The sequence below is a fragment of the Neolamprologus brichardi genome, chromosome 22 (genome assembly GCF_056152115.1).
Source record: "Neolamprologus brichardi isolate AB-2024 chromosome 22, ASM5615211v1, whole genome shotgun sequence".
In the NCBI taxonomy this organism is placed as follows: Eukaryota; Metazoa; Chordata; class Actinopteri; order Cichliformes; family Cichlidae; genus Neolamprologus; species Neolamprologus brichardi.
Genome location: NC_142124.1, coordinates 16136881 through 16154662, shown reverse-complemented (window position 1 = coordinate 16154662; position 17782 = coordinate 16136881). Strand labels below are relative to the sequence as shown.

Sequence of the window (17782 nt, the reverse complement as noted above, 5' to 3'; positions counted from 1 at the left end):
CAGTAAAAATGCATATTCTTTGTGGGCAGGTGTGCGCAGCTAACACAAACGGCCGTAAAGGCAGATTAAACGGCAAATTATGAGAGTGAAACTGAAATTACATTAACATCTAAGCCACTGGCCAATAATATGCTCGTTTGAAAATATAATAAGGTAGACAAAACCACTTTATGTCAATCCTGCCCCACTTCCGGGTTCCTCCTCCTGGCTTCTATCTTCTTGCATAATGACCTTTCACACACACAAACACATACACTCACAAAGGATTTTTTTTTTTTTAAAACACAAACGTTTTTCCTTCCAGTGTCTTAATAGATATAAGTATGGTAGATATAAGTATAAATTCTCCTGAAATGTTTCATTTGATTTATAATAACTATAAACTACATCTCCCAAGCATCCTTGCGGGCGTACCGGACAAACCAAGCGTTTATGCCGTTTGTACGTAAATATAAAAAAATCTAATCTATATTTAGAAGATTTTTTACACAGTGTTTTACATTATCATAATCATATTTTTTATTAATTTTCTGTGAAATTCGTTTGTTTGTTTTTTGCTCATTCGGCCAAGTCTTAAAAAAATTTGCCCTTAGATTTGGCTACCATAGCAACTCCCTTCTTACGTCATCCATCCGGGCTCGACCCTGCTGCCGTGTCTTTGATTGGAGGGAAACCCCGTGGATGAGCGGGAGAGATCGTCAGCTGTGCGGCCGGGAATCAGGAACAACACCGTCTAACGACACTCGCAGGTTAGTTACATCTATTTACTGCTGTTGCTCGGTGGTGTTTTTATACTCAAAGAGTCCCTGCTTGTGCTTCTGGTAAGGTATCTTTTTAAACCCTGCATTAATCGCCGCATCTAGCGGCTGTAAGTGGAAATCGTTGATGCTCCGCGCTGCTCAGTCATTGTTCGGCGCTCGCCTGACAGGGAAGCGTTACTTACGGCAACGTTAACCCATCTATTTTTTTTTCACTCGCTGTTTTTAGAGGACGCCTCTCGGTCCTGCTAAGCGGCCTTTTTTTGTGAATGAAGCAGTCTAAAATATGAGAATAACTGTGGCTAGAAGAAGCGGTCTGGTTTGCTTTCCGGGAAGCGAAAAAGGGCGTTCACTGAGGACTGAACGAAGCGAGGCTCCTTTCATTCCTCTAACCGACTCAGTGACACACTTATTATCCTATAGCCGCCCGCAGCGTTAGGAAGCTTTCCCCAAATTAAACGCAGAGACTGTGTAATCCATATCGTTTATTAAGCTCTTGAAAATGATTTTTTTGTTCGGTCTGCATTCTTGCCTTACATGGTACGCGCTGGGTGGGCAGGTGTGTGAATGAGTGTGACGTGAAACTGGGTGGCCGACATTCCTCTAAGGGGTGCAGGTGGCAGCGTGCAGGGAAAATTTTCTCACCCATTTTGTGGCTTTTGAAATGATGAATTCATAGGTTTGGGATTTTTTTTCTTTTATATATTTTTTAATTCAAGGCAGCTTTGTAAACAGGCTGCACATCTATTCGCACACGTAGTCCTTTTATACTGCAGCATCTTTTACCTGTGAAGGGGTCTACATATTTTTTTTTAAAAAGGAAGCGAGTTCCGCAGCATAGGTGACTGTCTGCATTCTAGTACAGTAAATTAGACTTCCTGTCCTGTGCTATGAGCCGATTTACAATCATCTAAGTTAAAACTAAAACAGATCGTTGCCTGACAGAAGTTAATATGCAACTAGTCTGAGATCAGCACTGTGGCATGCGTGTTAACTGGCTGTAGAGGAAAACGGACAATGTTGTCAACTTATGCTGTGGGACATTTTGATGGAAGGACTAAATGATATAAAATAGTCTGTAGACTGATTTCTGGGGAAATGTCCATCATCTAATGTAAATTTTCTGGAATTTCATAACCACTTATAATTTTTTTTTTTACATGCCGGCTACACTTTTCCTGCCATCTATTATGACATTTTGCCTATTCTTGTCTTCAGGATAGTGAGTCAGAAGAAGCCTAAAACTTTGTCTGCTGTACAAGTCGTGATTATAGGCACTTTCCCCCTTTGTATTTCTAAAGACTTAGAGTCCAAATGATTTAGTCACCACTTTAAATCAAGTCTGTGCCCGATCGAGTGCAGACGAGACAAGCAGATTGATTTGTATTTAAGAAAGCAAAAGGTGCTTTGCTGGTGTGGACACACCCAGTGTTCCCATGAATTCTTAACAGCCGACACACTGTTGTTTTAGCTACAGTCCTGTCAGAGTTTTTGATTATGTAATATGCTTCAAGGTTATAAATGTTCTATTTTCTCACAGTTAACTAACTGTAATATATACATATATTTTTTTTGTTAAAAATGGGGATGTTTTCACAGTCAAAATGTTTAACACATACCTGAGAATTGAGGTTATGCTGGAATAACAGCACATTTACTTGCACAGTAGTCCTCCATTATTCACATTTAGTAATGAAATCTATTTTTTCTCTCTCTGCAATTTCTTTGCTTGGCCTCCCTTAACGCACCGTTCTTAACTCCTGTCCTGTTTGTTTTGTCCTTCCTGACTCCCTTTCCTCTCTCCTTCCTCCACCCCCACATGACAGTCATGGCAGACAGAGAGGAGCTGGTACAGAAGGCCAAACTGGCCGAGCAGGCTGAGCGCTACGAGGACATGGCTGCAGCCATGAAGGCTGTCACAGAGCTGGACCAGGAGCTCAACAACGAGGAGCGCAATCTGCTCTCTGTTGCCTACAAGAATGTGGTCGGAGCTCGAAGGTCCTCCTGGAGGGTGATCTCCAGCATCGAGCAGAAGGCTGAAGCGGAAAAGAAGGCTGAAGCGGAAAAGAAGGGTGAAGCCGAACAGACGCCTGAAAGCGAAAAGAAGGCCGCACTGGTCAAGGAGTACAGAGAGAAGATCGAGGCGGAGCTCAAACAGATCTGCCAGGAAGTTCGGGTAAGGAGCAGAGGTGTTGAAGCTAAATGCTTGTTGCAAGAAAATATAAATGCACAGCAGCTGCTCCTCTTTGTATTAGTCCAACCTGTATTCAGATAGTGGCCGGTCTTGGTCACCTCTGTCTAGTGTGTATATATATATATATATATTTTAATAATCATAATCAAGCTGCAAAAGCCAACATCAACAGCAGTTTAAAAAGAAAAAGAACAGCTTCCTTATGAATGGAAGCAAACACACATCCCTTACAAAAAGTAGTAGTAGAACCATGCTTTTTACACATTAGTGACACCTACAGGTATGTTGTGGTGCTTGTGTTTATGTGGTAGGGATCTAAAGAGGGACAATATAAACCTGCAGCTAACAGGATTTAAATATTAGTCATAGTTCTCAGCATACAAGCACTTGTCTAGGTTAATATGGCTTTACTTACGTCGCTGTTCACCTCTGAATATCTTAGCTGTAGTATTTAGGCCCATCTTACACAGTTGGAACTATGAACACCAAGCACCAAGTAGGCAAATGAAGGCTCTCTTCCTAGCAGTTGTTTGAATATCACACAGATAAACTTCAGTATTTGGGTAGTTTGGATACATCCTGTATTTGCGGATTCACAGCCTTGTGACCTTTAAAAGGAAACTTAAACATATAGGCCAACTACACTGATTCAACTCCATAGACGAAAGTTTGCATGTTGTAAAGCATATCTAGCTCTACTATAAGGTAAGGTGACTTTTTACTCAAATGAAACTGTCTTTGATGTTTTATATTAACTTATACACAGGAAGCGTCCAGTACGCATTAAAATTACAGCGCATAAAATAGGACTAAAAAGTTCAGCCCTTCCTGCCAAAGTCCACATGACGCATCAGATGGGTGTAGCCTAGAATTTTAAGGCCTAGAATATGATCGGCAGCTACGTTAAAGGAAGAGGAATGTTCCCTGCTCATAGTTTCACTGGACAGGTGTGTACTCTTAACATACCTGTCCAGTGTTTCCTACATATTTGGATGTTAATTGTGGTGGAAATGGGGAAATGCACATATAAAGGGGGACACATTCACTCTTAAATATCTTTTTATAAGTTTGTAAATTATTTACCAAGTATACTTTGTAAAGAAAAAATAGCAAAGCTCTGTTGGACTGCAGTAAACAGTAGTTCTTGTTCTGCAGTGCAGCCTGGGTGAGCTCTACATAGCAGCATGTGGAGCACTTCTCCATCTGCTGCAGATACGTGATCGCTGTTGATCTCAAAAGCATGAGAACTGCTGTTGCGACTTCCAGTGTATGGTGGTGGATTTGGAATACATTCAACCATGTGAGGAAATCCCCTCTGGATGAAGTAACTGAATGATACGGAGCACCTCCATAACAGCACCCTGGCCCAGTGAGGCAGCCATGAGGGAAAAGGAGTTAAAAATGTCACTGGCTCACTTATAACTGCTGGGGTTTGTGTGTGTTGCACGTGTTCTTTAGAGTTAAACTTCCACATTTCTTTTCGCAGGACCTGCTCGACAAATATCTGATCCCCAAAGCATCAGGCGCAGAGGGCAAAGTCTTCTACCTGAAGATGAAGGGAGATTACTTCCGCTACCTGGCTGAGGTGGCTACCGGAAACGAGAGGAACGGTAAATAAAACAGACGTCATACATCGCCCCTTCTTCTTATCCTGTCGTGCAGTCACTCAAGGTAGTGATAGTGAGTGCTTATGCTCAGGGTTTATGAAAACCATGCGGTGGTGTGTCACACAGCTGCCGGTCGGTGGGCTGACTGGGTGTCCTGAAAATCCTTTTTAGGGTAGGAGACCCTAGGACTGGTTCAGGTGTTGTTTTTAGCCAGAATGCTAACGCGCTTCTCGTCCTTGACCTACAACTGTCCGCCAAAATGCTGGCAAGTGCTGCTGCGAGGTTGTCATGGCAACTGCAGCAGCAGCAGGGTGTTGGCTGCTGCTAGTTGCCAGAAGGCATTTTAGATTAATTTTCTTTTGTTAATTTTGGGTGGTTTTGTAAAAGATTGTGTTTTGTTACATATTTCATAAAATATCCATCACATCCACTTTCAAATGATTGGATACTTCATCTTTTTGGTTCTGAGGACCTGTACTTGACAGTAGAGCTGAATAGAAATATTAATCAGATGATTTTACTTCTTTTTTTTTTTTTTTTTTTTTTTAAATGTATTTTTGTTGTTGTCTAACTTCTAAAAATTCAGTGTGTGGTTTCCAAGAAAAAATTTTTCTCATTTGAAACCATATCTGCTTTTTTGCTTGTGCAGAGATTGTTAAGAACTCACAAGGTGGCTACCAGGATGCCTATGACATCAGCCTAAAGGAAATGGAGGCTACACATCCCATCCGCCTGGGCCTTGCGCTGAACTTCTCCGTCTTCTACTACGAGATTGCAAACCTGCCTGAGGAGGCTTGCAAACTGGCCAAGACGGTAAGAAGGGTCCTCTGTTTGTTGTCCCTCTCTTTAAGAAGCACTGAAGCATCATGAAAAGGATGTTAGTACCACTTTTCCACCAGAGGTGTACAGGTACTAATTTTGAGGCCATTATTAATGTCATGCATATCACCCTATAGATACATAAAAATAATAAATACACTTATTTGCACGAGTGCACTCTCTCGTAGCTGAGTGTCACTCAGTGGTTTCTTTGCCTATCATTGCCATGAGTCTGAAGATTAAATTGATATTCTGCTATCTCCGGTCGTCACACTGCTGCTAATCTCCATGTCTCTGACTTGACTCTGATTGGTATGACCCTAACCCTTTGGTGGAAATAAGGTTATGCTTGAAACTACACTGTTAGTTTGTCAGCGGAAAGGATGATGACTCTTTTAAATTTTTCTGCTTGCAGTACTCTTTATACTTTAGGATTTTGTTAAAGGAGACCTTGAAAAATGGGGGAATAAAGGCAGTGTTTCTTTTTCACAGCATTCTGAGGAATTGTTGATAAAAGTACAGACCCTTGATTAATGTAATTGATACCAAAGACAACATTAAGCCTTTCCACTTCCACGACTCTGTTAGGGTCCACTTGTGTCCAAATGATCGGACAGTAAGTGCTCGAATGGGTGTCTTTGTGCCTGCCTGTATTCTTTTGTTTTTTTGTGACCATGCTTAGTTAATGCACTGTAATGCACAAACTATGAATGTGTTACAGCCAGCACACTTCAGAGAAGTAAAACAGGTATAACAGGAGTGACTCCTCGGCCGTTGGGTCTTCTGTTGTCCGTGTCACTCAAAGACTAAAGATAGGGGTAACAGTGTAACTGTCGGGTGTGGGATAAAGCTTTAAATTTTTTAAAATGGTGATATAATTCATTCAGACTTTTATTTCACGGTGACCAATGAAATCAAGATAAAGTTTGCCAAAGTGAGATTTAAGTTTAGATGGAATCTGTTAGTATCGCCACACACTATTAAACCAAAGTCACTGCTATAAAGTAAAATAAAGCTGCTAATGATTATCATTTAGAAATTTCTTGTAATTTCCATGTTAACCTATGGCAACCACATGTCAGGATCCCACAAATTTACTGTGCCCAGGCAAGAAGACTAAAACCCTCCAATAAAGCAACAGACTCTTATTTTGAATTCAATTTCAGCTCAGTTCAGATTTATTTATAAATACACCAAATCACAACAAAGGTCGCTTCAAGGAAAAAAACTAATTCAAGAGGAAGATAATTCTGGCAGCGGGAGTACCCGGGGAGAAACCACGCGAATATAGTCCAAAGACATGCAGTTAGTGGGGACAAGTTAATTGGAAACACTAAATTGCCCATAGGTGTGAATGGGGGAGTGAATGTGAATGCGACTGCTTGTCTCCAATCTATGTGTTAGCCCTGCGACAGACTGGCGACCTGTCCAGGGAGTACCCTGCCTCTCGCCCTAAGACAGCTGGGATAGGTTCCAGCTCCCCCCGCGACCCTGAAAATGATAAGCGGAAGCGAACAGCCAACAACCAACACTGAAATTCCCCAGCAGCATAACCATGGAAGAGTTTGTGACCACCTGATCCAGCCCTAACTATAAGCTTTATCAAAAAGGGAAGTTTTAAGCCTAATTATAAAAGTAAAGAGGGTGTTTATCTCCCGAATCCAAACTGGGAGCTGGTTCCACAGAAGAGGAGCCTGAAAGCTTAAGGTTCTGCCTTCTGTTCTACTTTTAAATATCCTAGCAACCACAGGTAAAGCTGCACCTCGCTGCAATACCTTTCATGACACTATGAGAGAACATACTATTGAAAGAAAAAATAGTAGTAGTAGTAGTCTGGACATTCCTGGCGTCACATAACAACAGCTCGCCGCTAGATTTTTATATAACTTCTTGTGTTGACGTCTTTAGGACACTTTTCTTTTTTGTCATTCGATACAGTAGGTTATCCATGCTGTGCTTATCATTTAGTTCGTTTGAACAGTGAACACACTATTCACCTGCCCAGGTCACAGGAAACACATGCGAGGTGCACACCTGGTGTGATCATTTACCAGATATGACAAGGGACGCTCGCATCACCTGCCTCTATGCAGCATGGATGGAATTGTCTGCATTAAATAATTAGTAATTTATTAAGTTAGGAAAAGGCTAAAATAATTCAGAAAGTTTATGGATTTGTGAATAAATGGTCTGTCGGAGCAGTTTTGTGCAAACACTTGTACTTGTTTCTAAAAGACCACCCCATATAATCACTGTGAAAGTAGTTTACAGTATCAGGCACAACACAGATGTACCCTTTTATCCTAGAGATCTATAAATGGCTGCTTGTTGTTGCTTTCTGTTTAGCTTATTGTTTTTGGCCCTGCCAATGCAAGCTCACTGTAGGCACTTTTAAGACTGTACTCTGGGTTTTGGAAGTCCTGATTGTTTCACTGTGTGTCTTCCAGGCCTTTGATGATGCCATCGCCAAGCTGGACTCACTCAACACTGAATCTTACAAAGACAGCACCTTGATCATGCAGCTGCTCCGTGACAACCTGACTGTGAGTGTCTCCTCTTGATGAAACTATTAAAATTTGGCGTTAGGCCTGAAAGTTTATACGTGAGCGCTAAATTTATTATCTTGCACTTTTTTTTTTAAATGCAGCTGTGGATGTCGGACGCAGGCGGTGAGGGCGGGATTGAGGTAGAAGAGGGGGAGCAGCCAGCTGAAGACAAGAACTGAACTTCAGAGGAGAAAAGAAACCCCACAGTTTTCTTTCCTTTTTTCTTTTTTTCTTTTTTTTTTACCTCTCACCAGCCTAAGTTGTGTGTGTGGTTGTGTGTCCACATACATGCACAAATATGTATGTTTACACTCCACTCTGTGTGTAAAGTACAGTATGTGTGTGCAGATACATTGAAGCATTGAAGTGTATGTGTTAAGTGTATCAACACCTCCACAGGGAAAAGAATGGAATAGATTGGTTGTTTTTATTTTTTTTTTAACATAACTCATTGTGTGACCCAGTGGATGTTCATTTCCTTTAGAATTCTTTTCCTTTAAATAATTTTGTCTCTTTTAGTCCAAATGAAATCCCTCCTTTAGATCCAAATCTGCCCCATTCTCTCGAACCTTATTCACTGTAGCAAACCGCTGCTGTTGCAGGAAAGCAAACCAACCAACCTCGAAGTGTAACTTTGATAATAATTTGTATGTTTTTACTTGAACTGAACATTTACAACCTTTGTGACACTTTGGTCCACAAAACTCCTTTGAGGCACGTGTTAAAAAGGAAAAAAATGGTCACAGTAGTCTGAATTCATTACTTCTTTTTTTTTCTTCATCTGACAATAGCAGTACACACATACTGTTGGCAGGTTTCACCTATTACGGTATTGCTTGTATCCATACGGCCCTGTCAGTGTCCAGTGTAGCAGGTAGAGATTTTTTTTTTTTTTTTTTTTTAAATGGATGGTACATGTGTCATGGCTCAATGGGTTTTTACAGTGCTTTCAGGCATAGGAAAGGTTTTCTATATGAATGACCACTTACAAAAGCTGTAATTTACTTTTGGTTTGTTGAGAGGGTTACATTCCATTTTACTGACATCTTTTCACTCATCAGTGAAACGAGTAGACTGTAATGTCCTGCAGTTTTGCATACCACGTGACAAGCTATATAGACAGCCTAAGATAAAGTTAACAACTTGATAAAATGGCTCGATACTGTAACTTTTGATATTTTATCTCTTCAGCAGTGCAGAGGATACTTTTTGCCATGTGCTTTTATGTGGCTTTCTACTCTTTTTCTATTCAGGTGTTTTTTGTATTTTCTTTTGTTTATTTTATTCCCTTATTGAGTATTGATTTGACTCCTGGAATGTATGTGGTTCTCAGTAGTCTGGTGTGAGGGTTAGGCATCGCTTTTAAAACTGGCAATCTCTGCTTAGGATTAGGTGGAATACAGTTACATTTATCTTCCTTGAAAGTACATTTTGAAAAGGCAAAATTTCAAACCATGGCAAATATAAAAATGAAAATTTAGGTAAGTTGATAGGAAATTGCATTAAGGTCATTTAGTGATCACAAAGTAGTGCCAGTTTCTTCTAAGTACAGTATCTTGGTTTTAAAAAAAAAAGTTGGGATGCAGGATTCGGCGAGTAACGCTCTTGGGTATGTTATTTGGTTATGTGCTTTCATGTAAGTGGAATTAAAACATTCAAATTAAGATTGTGTGCTCGGTTTCTCTGTTCTTAACATGTGTGATGTGAATTGTTGGTTCACAGATTGCACTGAGACAAACCCATAAATGGCCTGAGCATGAAATAATGTTTAAAGCAAAGAAATGAGGGCTTTTCCATACAGTCATGTGAAAAGTTTCCACAGGGCTTCAAGCAGTCATGTGGAAAAAGTCAAGCACATCCTATGACTCAATAGCTTGTAGAACAGACCTCGGCTACGTTAATTTGAACTTTATCACTCTCACATTGTTATGGAGGAATTTTGGCCCACTTTTATTTACAATGTTAGGGTGTTGCTTCAGTTCATGGAGATTTGCAGGCATTCACACCTCTGTAGAAAGTCCCACCACAGCATTTGAATGAGGTTGAGGTGTGGACTTTGACTGAGCCATTGTAACACCTTGATTCCTTCTGATTCTGTTGTAGAGTTCCTGCTGTGCTTGCGTCTGCAGCAAGACAATGGCCACAGTTTTGGTCAAGCTTGAGTTATCAGACAAATCATTTTGGTATATAGAGGAGTTCATAGTTAGATGAGTGAGTGCAATTTGCCCATTTTATGACCCCTCCACTGCCATGCTTAATCTTAATCATCTGTGCAAAGAACATTGTTCCAGAACTCTTCCATCTTTGTTTCGACTCAATTAAACAAAGACCTACAGTCCACGTGTTCTTTTGAGAGAGAAGAGGGTTTCTCCTAAGTAAACTTTAAAACAAGCCATACTTGTTCCTTGTTCCGGCTGGGATGTCCACTCCTGGGAAGGTTGTGGCATTGTGTTCATACACATAAATGTCAAAATGTCTGCTTTTATAGAAGCGCTCACACTTACTCGAGTGTATTTGAGCATCTGCACCATAGCTGCTACTTGACCAATTAATTCCTATGGAAGATTTAAGGGATTTTAGGTGGCTGAAGTGAATACAGTTTGAATGGCATGTCATATTTCACCCTTTATAGGGGATAAAACCTTGTGCTCTCATCCTATCACTGCCTGTAGAAGAATTATAAAGCAGTTTGAGGTGCAAAATTAACACTAAAGACCAGACACAGTTGTATACTGGTCTGACGAGAGATGGATGCTTCCTGGACTGAAAACACTGCCCTCTGCAGATAGTGATGTATTAAAGGGCACATTAAAAACCCTTAAAACCCTTACATATCACAAGTCCTAAATAACCTCAGACTCTTGCCAAATGAGGGAGGGGTGTCTCAGCCATGCCTATCGCAGTTTCAGTGTTAAAACTGATTAGCAGTTAGGAGTTTTGCACGTATGTATATGAATATGGGCATTGCCTTTCCCGCCAGTAGATACTAAAGAGCGCGAATTTAGCTCGATTTTCTGCATCATCACTTAACAAGTGAGCTTTCTGGTGGGCACAATCAGGCATTTTGAGGATTTAACAAAACGTTTTTCATGATTTTATCATCACGCGTAGAGTAGTGGTCAACGCCCCTTTGTTATCTTTTTTTTCTTTCGCTCTCGCCAACCAATCTCGGAAAGATGATTGGTCCATTTCGGTGACGCGCTCACTAGTATATATCAGACAACTTCCCGAGGACTTCCTCCCCCTCAACCCCGGCTGTCAGTGCTGTGTGAGTGCGCGTGTGCTCCTGAGCTCGCTCGGCACACATTCTATAAAAAAATAAAAATACAAAAAAAATTTAAAACATAAAAAACGCCAAAAAATCGTTTTTTTTCCTTTCCTTTTCTTTTTGTAACAAGTCGGTGAAGCTGGAGGAGACATTCGAGGACTGGACGGTAACGTACAAGCAGGGGCTGCCTAACGTATCGAATTTTTTTAGTGGACGTGTTATTGATTCCGTAGCGAGGCCGAGTACCGCTGTATTTGCTTTTATTTCTGCATGTCAGGTTTGAATGACAGTTTTAAGCCAATAAGAAGTCGACGTTTTGCCATTTTAGCATCTCCGTCTTATAAATTCTTTTAGCCGAAAACACTTGACTGTAGTCAACGGTTGTATCACGTTCTGCCCCGAACCGTCGTGACGCTAGCGACCGTTGGACAACCGAGGTATTGGCTCATCGTCGCAAACTTTTTCTTTAAGAACATATAGCTTCGTACGATTATTCTACTAGCCTCCACAGCCAAGGGAAAATGAACCCCAGTGCTCCCAGTTACCCCATGGCCTCCCTGTACGTCGGAGATCTGCATCAAGATGTGACCGAGGCCATGCTGTACGAGAAATTCAGCCCAGCCGGAGCAATCCTCTCTATCCGGGTCTGTAGGGACATGATCACCCGGCGTTCCTTGGGATACGCCTATGTAAACTTCCAGCAACCGGCGGACGGTAAGTAATTTATTTAAATATAACATTTGAGAAAATGTGCTTTATAAGAAATCAGTGACAAGTGAGAGCTAGCCTATTTCTACTACACGTGACTGCGGCCGACATGTTGTCGGTAGGGTCTCCTCATGTGAACCTCCCAGCAGTGGCGTAGCAGCACCGAGTCCGCCCAGCCCTCCCCAGTAATGTAGCAGTGCTGCAGGCTGCCGAGCAAATACTTGGTCCACTTTTATCTCCCTTCTGTGCGGACAACACCCCAACTCTTACCCTTAAAACGATTAGACAACAGTTTAGAAGTGGTGGTGTGAACATTTATCAGCATCAGGGAAAAATAAGTAAGTAAAGAAAGTAAAATTTTATTTGTATAGCACCTTTCAAGACAAAAATCAAAAGTGCTTCACAGAAAAACAGAAATCAACTTTCAAACAAGTTTCTTTTTGCAAAATGGTTTTCTGTCTAGAGACCACAAATCTGCCTCCATCCACCTCTATAAACGTTTTCTGCCTAACACTGTTTGAGCAAAGGGAAAGGGACTCTTTAGTATGTTTCTAATCTTCAACAGTGATGGCCAGAATTTTGACCATGTTTCAGTTTGTTCAGATGTTGTTCCATCATCTCATATCTACCTAATGGTTTGACTCCACTTGTGTTTTCCCCCCACTTTATTTGTAGGATGTTTTCTGATTTTAAAGTTGTTGCCAGTTGAAATGCATATGTACAGCAACGTCTTCAGGTTTATTTGTCTAAGTTTGGGGAAACTAGTGGGGATGCTTGACAGCATCTAGATGCACCAGAGGGGTTTAATATTGAGATTAAGGTGCAGATGAACTAAGGTTACCCCCAATTAATGCACAGGATGTAACATTTGCTGCGCTGCTCTTAGTGGGGAGAAAGCAAGAGGTTACTAATGTACATATTCTAATGTACATATTCTGATGTACTTGTGACCAGAAGGACCAGTTTGGTCACATGCTAATGTGCCTTAACACCTTTACAGAAATGCCTGCTGTTTTCATTTCTTTGAAATGGCTCAGGGGAAAAAAATCTTGTAAATCAAGTTTTCTCACATTGGTTTGCTAAACAGCTTTTCACAAACCCCCTCTCAAGACTAATCTGCATATCAGCTGGTTGCTATCACACCCAAACACAATGGATGACTCAGACCTAATCAATTCATTTACCACCCCCCCCCCCCCACCCCCCTTCTCTGTCTCTCTTCAGCTGAGCGTGCACTGGACACCATGAACTTTGACGTGATAAAGGGGCAGCCTGTACGCATCATGTGGTCGCAGCGTGATCCATCACTGAGAAAAAGCGGCGTGGGAAACATCTTCATCAAGAATCTTGACAAGTCCATTGACAACAAGGCTCTTTATGACACCTTCTCCGCTTTTGGCAACATCCTGTCCTGCAAGGTAAAGCTTTTCTGCCCCTTTCTCTCCCTTTTGTTACGGGTAACCCGAAAGCAGAGGTGGGGGTGGCTCAGCAGGTCGTATGATTGTATTCGCATGCAAGAGCTCTACTAGAGACTATGTGCTTCAAAGTTGTGAAAAGCATTCTCTCATTAACACATTTTTTCACCTTTTCTGCTGACACCAGAATACTCACTCCTCACGTCAAAGATGAAAAACGCGTCAATTTGGATCTGTAGCTGCAACATAGTAATGTGGAGATGTAGAGAAAAACGGGTTATAAGGAGGAGAGGGTTTGCATCCCCGAACCAGTCAGTTTGGATGGAAAGTGACACACTGGATCCAGAGAAAGATAGACCGTGTTTAGATTTTCTAATTGGTTTATTACAAATCATAATATGCAGGTTATTTTTCAGGATATACTTTTCGTGATAAAACTGGCTGCAAAGCCAGAAATATTAGAAAAGGTAACAGTGAGACAAATTAGATTCAACGTATCATCGCTGGAAAAATGCATAACTCAAAATAATAAAATGCAGAATTTTAAACAATATATGTACATAGAATATTTCCACACAAATATACACAACCAATAACAATATGAACATGATTGTGCAGTGTAATTGTACATGCATATACAATAACATGACCATATAATAACAATGTTTTAATGCGAGTGTGATCCTACAGACTGTTCAGGTTAAGTATACTTGTTGCTGCATGTTTGTGTCTGTGTGTGTTTTTAAAAGCTGCATGTGTTCTCTTCCTGTAAGGTGGTTTGTGACGAGAATGGCTCTAAAGGCTACGGCTTTGTGCATTTTGAGACTCAGGAGGCGGCTGAACGAGCCATTGAGAAAATGAATGGCATGCTGCTCAATGACCGGAAAGTGTAAGTGAATGTATTCACTGGCTTCCATGTGTTTGGGTGTATAATTTCTGAAGGCTGCTGAGTCATGTTAACCAACGGTGTTGGATGTTTCAGTGCAATGTTGATGAAGTTTGTTTGTGATAAAAGTGTATAGCTGTAATATACAAATAAGTCATAACAAGTATGCAGTAATTAAACTGTACTAATTTTTACTGCCCCCCCATAATGAATGCACTTGTAAGTTTTAAAATATCCTTTTAATGCAGGTTTGTGGGCCGCTTCAAATCTCGCAAAGAGCGCGAGGCTGAGTTGGGTGCCCGAGCCAAAGAGTTTACAAATGTCTACATTAAAAACTTTGGCGATGAGATGGACGATGAGAAGCTGAGGGAGCTCTTCAGTAAATACGGTAAGTTGGCGTGTCCCAACGTTAAAATGGTTTCAACTGCTCCAGTGTTGGCATAAAGAGGTATTTAAAAAGAAAAAGAAAAAAGGAAGGCAATAAGTTTTTTTTTGTTTCTTAGGTAATGCCATGAGTATCCGGGTCATGACGGACGAAAATGGAAAGTCTCGAGGGTTTGGGTTCGTTAGCTTTGAAAGACACGAGGACGCCCAAAAGGTGAGCCACGTTTAATTTCTTTCAACAAAAAAGCAAACATCGTATCCGCCAGAAAATGTTCACAAACTTGACCCAATTTCATGCTTTCTTCAGGCGGTGGATGAGATGAACGGGAAGGAGATGAACGGCAAGCTTATGTATGTCGGCCGCGCCCAGAAGAAGGTGGAGCGACAGACTGAGCTGAAGCGCAAATTTGAGCAGATGAAGCAAGACCGCATGACTCGCTACCAGGTTCGTTTCTTCTTGACAAGTCTGCCCAGAGACCGCAGCTTTGTCAAATTCAGTGCTCCCTCCTTGGTGGGCTGCACTGGCCAAAATGGCTGCAACAGTGACACTGTAGTTCATGGGCCCCACTTTCCTTCACCGTGGATCCTGGGGATAAAAATGTGCTGCAGACAAAAACATCTGCTGGAGATCAGTTTGTATATGTAATGTTTATAAGAAGGTACGAGATTACTTTTGGTTATTTGCAGGGTGTTAATTTGTATGTGAAGAACCTTGACGATGGAATAGACGACGAACGTCTGAGGAAGGAGTTCTCGCCATTCGGCACCATAACCAGTGCCAAGGTAGGACTGATAATAGAATTTTATGAGCTGGCACTAATGATCTTTTAATGCTCTCTATTATGACACTGGCAGTTGGTGACTATGTAGTATTTATAAATGCCTTTTCTCTTGTCTCTCAGGTGATGATGGAAGGAGGGCGCAGTAAAGGCTTTGGCTTTGTCTGCTTCTCGTCCCCAGAGGAGGCCACCAAAGCTGTGACAGAAATGAACGGACGTATCGTAGCCACCAAGCCGCTGTACGTGGCCCTGGCCCAGAGGAAAGAGGAGCGTCAAGCCCACCTGACCAACCAGTACATGCAGCGCATGGCCAGTGTGCGCGCAGTGCCAAATCCAGTCATTAACCCGTACCAGGCCGCCCCGCCGTCCGGCTACTTCATGGCAGCCATCCCCCAGGCCCAGAACCGCGCCGCTTACTACCCAGCTGCTGGCCAGATGGCCCAGCTCCGCCCGAGCCCACGCTGGGCCACCCAAAATGTTCGACCACAGCGTGAGTATTTAGAGGTTGTCCTTTTGTAATATTTGTGTTGATATTTATTCTTGTTTTAAAAGAGACTTGAAAGATATGACCACCTGCGTTTTGCGTCCATAGTCTACTTCAGTTGAACGGCTCATTTAGAGATGTTCAGAGACAACACTGTTTGTTAATATAGTCAAATTCCCAATACAGCTGTTTTCATTTACATACTTTTCACTTTATCTGGTCAGAAAGCAGAACAAGTATGAAAAGAAGCTGAAATGAGAATGAGATGTTTGTGCTGCTAAAATATTCAAATGCACCTTCTGGAGTGTGTGTTGGGCTTGAATGAATTTAACTAATGAACTATAAATGGGATATTAATGGCAGTTTGATTTTATTTGTCCATAGACTTCCAGAACATGTCGGGTGGAATACGTCCCTCAGGCCCTCGCCCTCAAACCTTCAGCACAGTGCGGCCTTCCTCCCAGGTGCCCCGCATGATGACCACCCAGCGAGTCGGTCAGTCCACTGACACTGTCCACACACAGTTGAATCCTGTGACTCTTCTGCTTGTTAGTTATTATTTTTAATGCTCATCCTTTTTGTTTTTACTTTTCTTTTTCCCCCCTTCAGCCGCTCAGACCATGGGCCCCCGACCAGCCACTGCAGCTGCCGCAGCAGCCACCCCCGTGCGTGGAGTACCTCAGTACAAGTATGCAGCAGGAGTTCGCAATACCCAACAGCACATGAACACTCAGCCACAAGTTAACATGCAGCAGGTAGGAATGCTCATTATCTAGAACTAATGGCTTTTTTTCCCTGCCCTACAACTGAGGAAAAACTGGGATGTTCATTAAAATTTTTTATTTCTGATCTTCCCAAAGCCTGCAGTCCACGTCCAGGGACAGGAGCCTCTGACTGCCTCCATGCTGGCTGCTGCTCCTCCTCAGGAGCAGAAGCAGATGCTGGGTAAGGTTTAGTAGCAACTCTCCATGAATAAATGTAGCCTTAGCCTAACTATAGCAGTAGTACGGAGTACAGGCACAGCCTTTCTTTGTTCATCCTGTCTTTAAATCTCTTATGTGTCCCTCCAATAGGTGAGCGTCTGTTTCCACTGATCCAGAACATGCACCCCAGCCTGGCAGGCAAGATCACAGGCATGCTGCTGGAGATCGACAACTCGGAGCTGCTCCACATGCTGGAGTCCCCAGAGTCTCTCCGCTCCAAGGTCAGTACTTACGCAAGTTAATATCAACAATGTCAGGCGGTTAATTCTTTTAAGAGTCTTCCTCTTAAAAAGGAGAGCAGAGTGCTCGCTGTTGCTAACATTAGGTGACCTGCTGTGTTTAGGTGGATGAGGCTGTGGCTGTACTGCAGGCTCATCAGGCCAAGGAGGCCGCCCAGAAGACAGTGACCAATTCAGCTGGTGTCCCAAGTGTCTAGGTATGACTTTTCAGAGCTGCTGTAACAAGGAGAGGCTAGTGCTTTCATTTCATTTAGAGCCTCTTGTAAATAGAAAATGTCACATAACTTTTTTTCCTTTTTTTTCCCCCACAGGAGTGTGGAACCTTGAGACCAGCTTCACCGATGGACAAAAGAATTTCACAGTGGAAAAAGTTGAAAAACACACAAAACAAAGTAAAAAGAAAATAAATAATATATTAAAAAAATAACAATGAAAACAAGTCTCCAGCCAGGCCTACAATTAACAGAAACATCAGGTCTGGTTTGTTGAATGAAAGAGGAAAAAAAAGAGGAAAAAAGGGAAAAAGTTCAAATAAAAAATGCTCAGTTTTGAGGTGTTTTAAAGGAGAATTCTGTGGAAAAAAAGATTGAAAGCATTCCTTTCTGCCATTTTATCAATTTCTTTTTTGAATGTTTGGACTCTGTTGTTGTCAATTTTCCCCTGACCTTTGCTTGCTTGAATAAAACAAATAATAAAACAAGTGTCTGTCTGT

At 41.8% G+C, this 17782-nt stretch overlaps 2 protein-coding genes and 1 non-coding gene across 3 annotated transcripts; all 3 read left to right on the top strand.

Moving 5' to 3' along the window:
- Nucleotides 1–651: 651 nt before the first annotated feature.
- LOC102790930 (14-3-3 protein beta/alpha-A-like) lies at nucleotides 652–9588 on the top strand. The gene is made up of 6 exons (XM_006787896.3): nucleotides 652–749; nucleotides 2585–2934; nucleotides 4439–4562; nucleotides 5209–5372; nucleotides 7826–7921; nucleotides 8026–9588. The coding sequence occupies exons 2-6, from the start codon at nucleotides 2587–2589 to the stop codon at nucleotides 8101–8103; spliced, it is 810 nt and encodes a 269-aa protein (XP_006787959.1). The 5' UTR covers nucleotides 652–749; nucleotides 2585–2586; the 3' UTR covers nucleotides 8104–9588.
- A 1553-nt stretch (nucleotides 9589–11141) lies between these two features.
- On the top strand, nucleotides 11142–17770 carry LOC102791215 (polyadenylate-binding protein 1A-like). The gene is made up of 14 exons (XM_006787897.3): nucleotides 11142–11906; nucleotides 13125–13318; nucleotides 14089–14204; nucleotides 14450–14589; nucleotides 14705–14799; nucleotides 14893–15030; nucleotides 15273–15368; nucleotides 15488–15854; nucleotides 16233–16343; nucleotides 16458–16603; nucleotides 16709–16793; nucleotides 16922–17052; nucleotides 17175–17267; nucleotides 17382–17770. Exons 1-13 carry the CDS (start codon nucleotides 11714–11716, stop codon nucleotides 17265–17267), a joined length of 1905 nt encoding a protein of 634 aa, XP_006787960.1. The 5' UTR covers nucleotides 11142–11713; the 3' UTR covers nucleotides 17382–17770.
- On the top strand, nucleotides 15064–15200 carry LOC118454007 (small nucleolar RNA SNORA5). Its single transcript, XR_004843537.1, has one exon. It is a non-coding gene; the product is annotated as a small nucleolar RNA SNORA5 (small nucleolar RNA).
- Nucleotides 17771–17782: the final 12 nt, after the last annotated feature.

What these genes read in the sequence shown, in the direction of transcription:
- LOC102791215 (XM_006787897.3), top strand. Translation starts at nt 11,714, where the DNA reads ATGAACCCCAGTGCTCCCAGTTACCCCATGGCCTCCCTGTACGTCGGA. An exon ending in CTGCTCAATGACCGGAAAGT is followed by an intron (nt 14,205 to 14,449) that starts GTAAGTGAATGT and finishes CTTTTAATGCAG; the next exon opens with GTTTGTGGGCCGCTTCAAAT. An exon ending in GACACGAGGACGCCCAAAAG is followed by an intron (nt 14,800 to 14,892) that starts GTGAGCCACGTT and finishes TGCTTTCTTCAG; the next exon opens with GCGGTGGATGAGATGAACGG.
- LOC102790930 (XM_006787896.3), top strand. Translation starts at nt 2,587, where the DNA reads ATGGCAGACAGAGAGGAGCTGGTACAGAAGGCCAAACTGGCCGAGCAG. An exon ending in AGATCTGCCAGGAAGTTCGG is followed by an intron (nt 2,935 to 4,438) that starts GTAAGGAGCAGA and finishes TTCTTTTCGCAG; the next exon opens with GACCTGCTCGACAAATATCT. An exon ending in TACCGGAAACGAGAGGAACG is followed by an intron (nt 4,563 to 5,208) that starts GTAAATAAAACA and finishes TTGCTTGTGCAG; the next exon opens with AGATTGTTAAGAACTCACAA.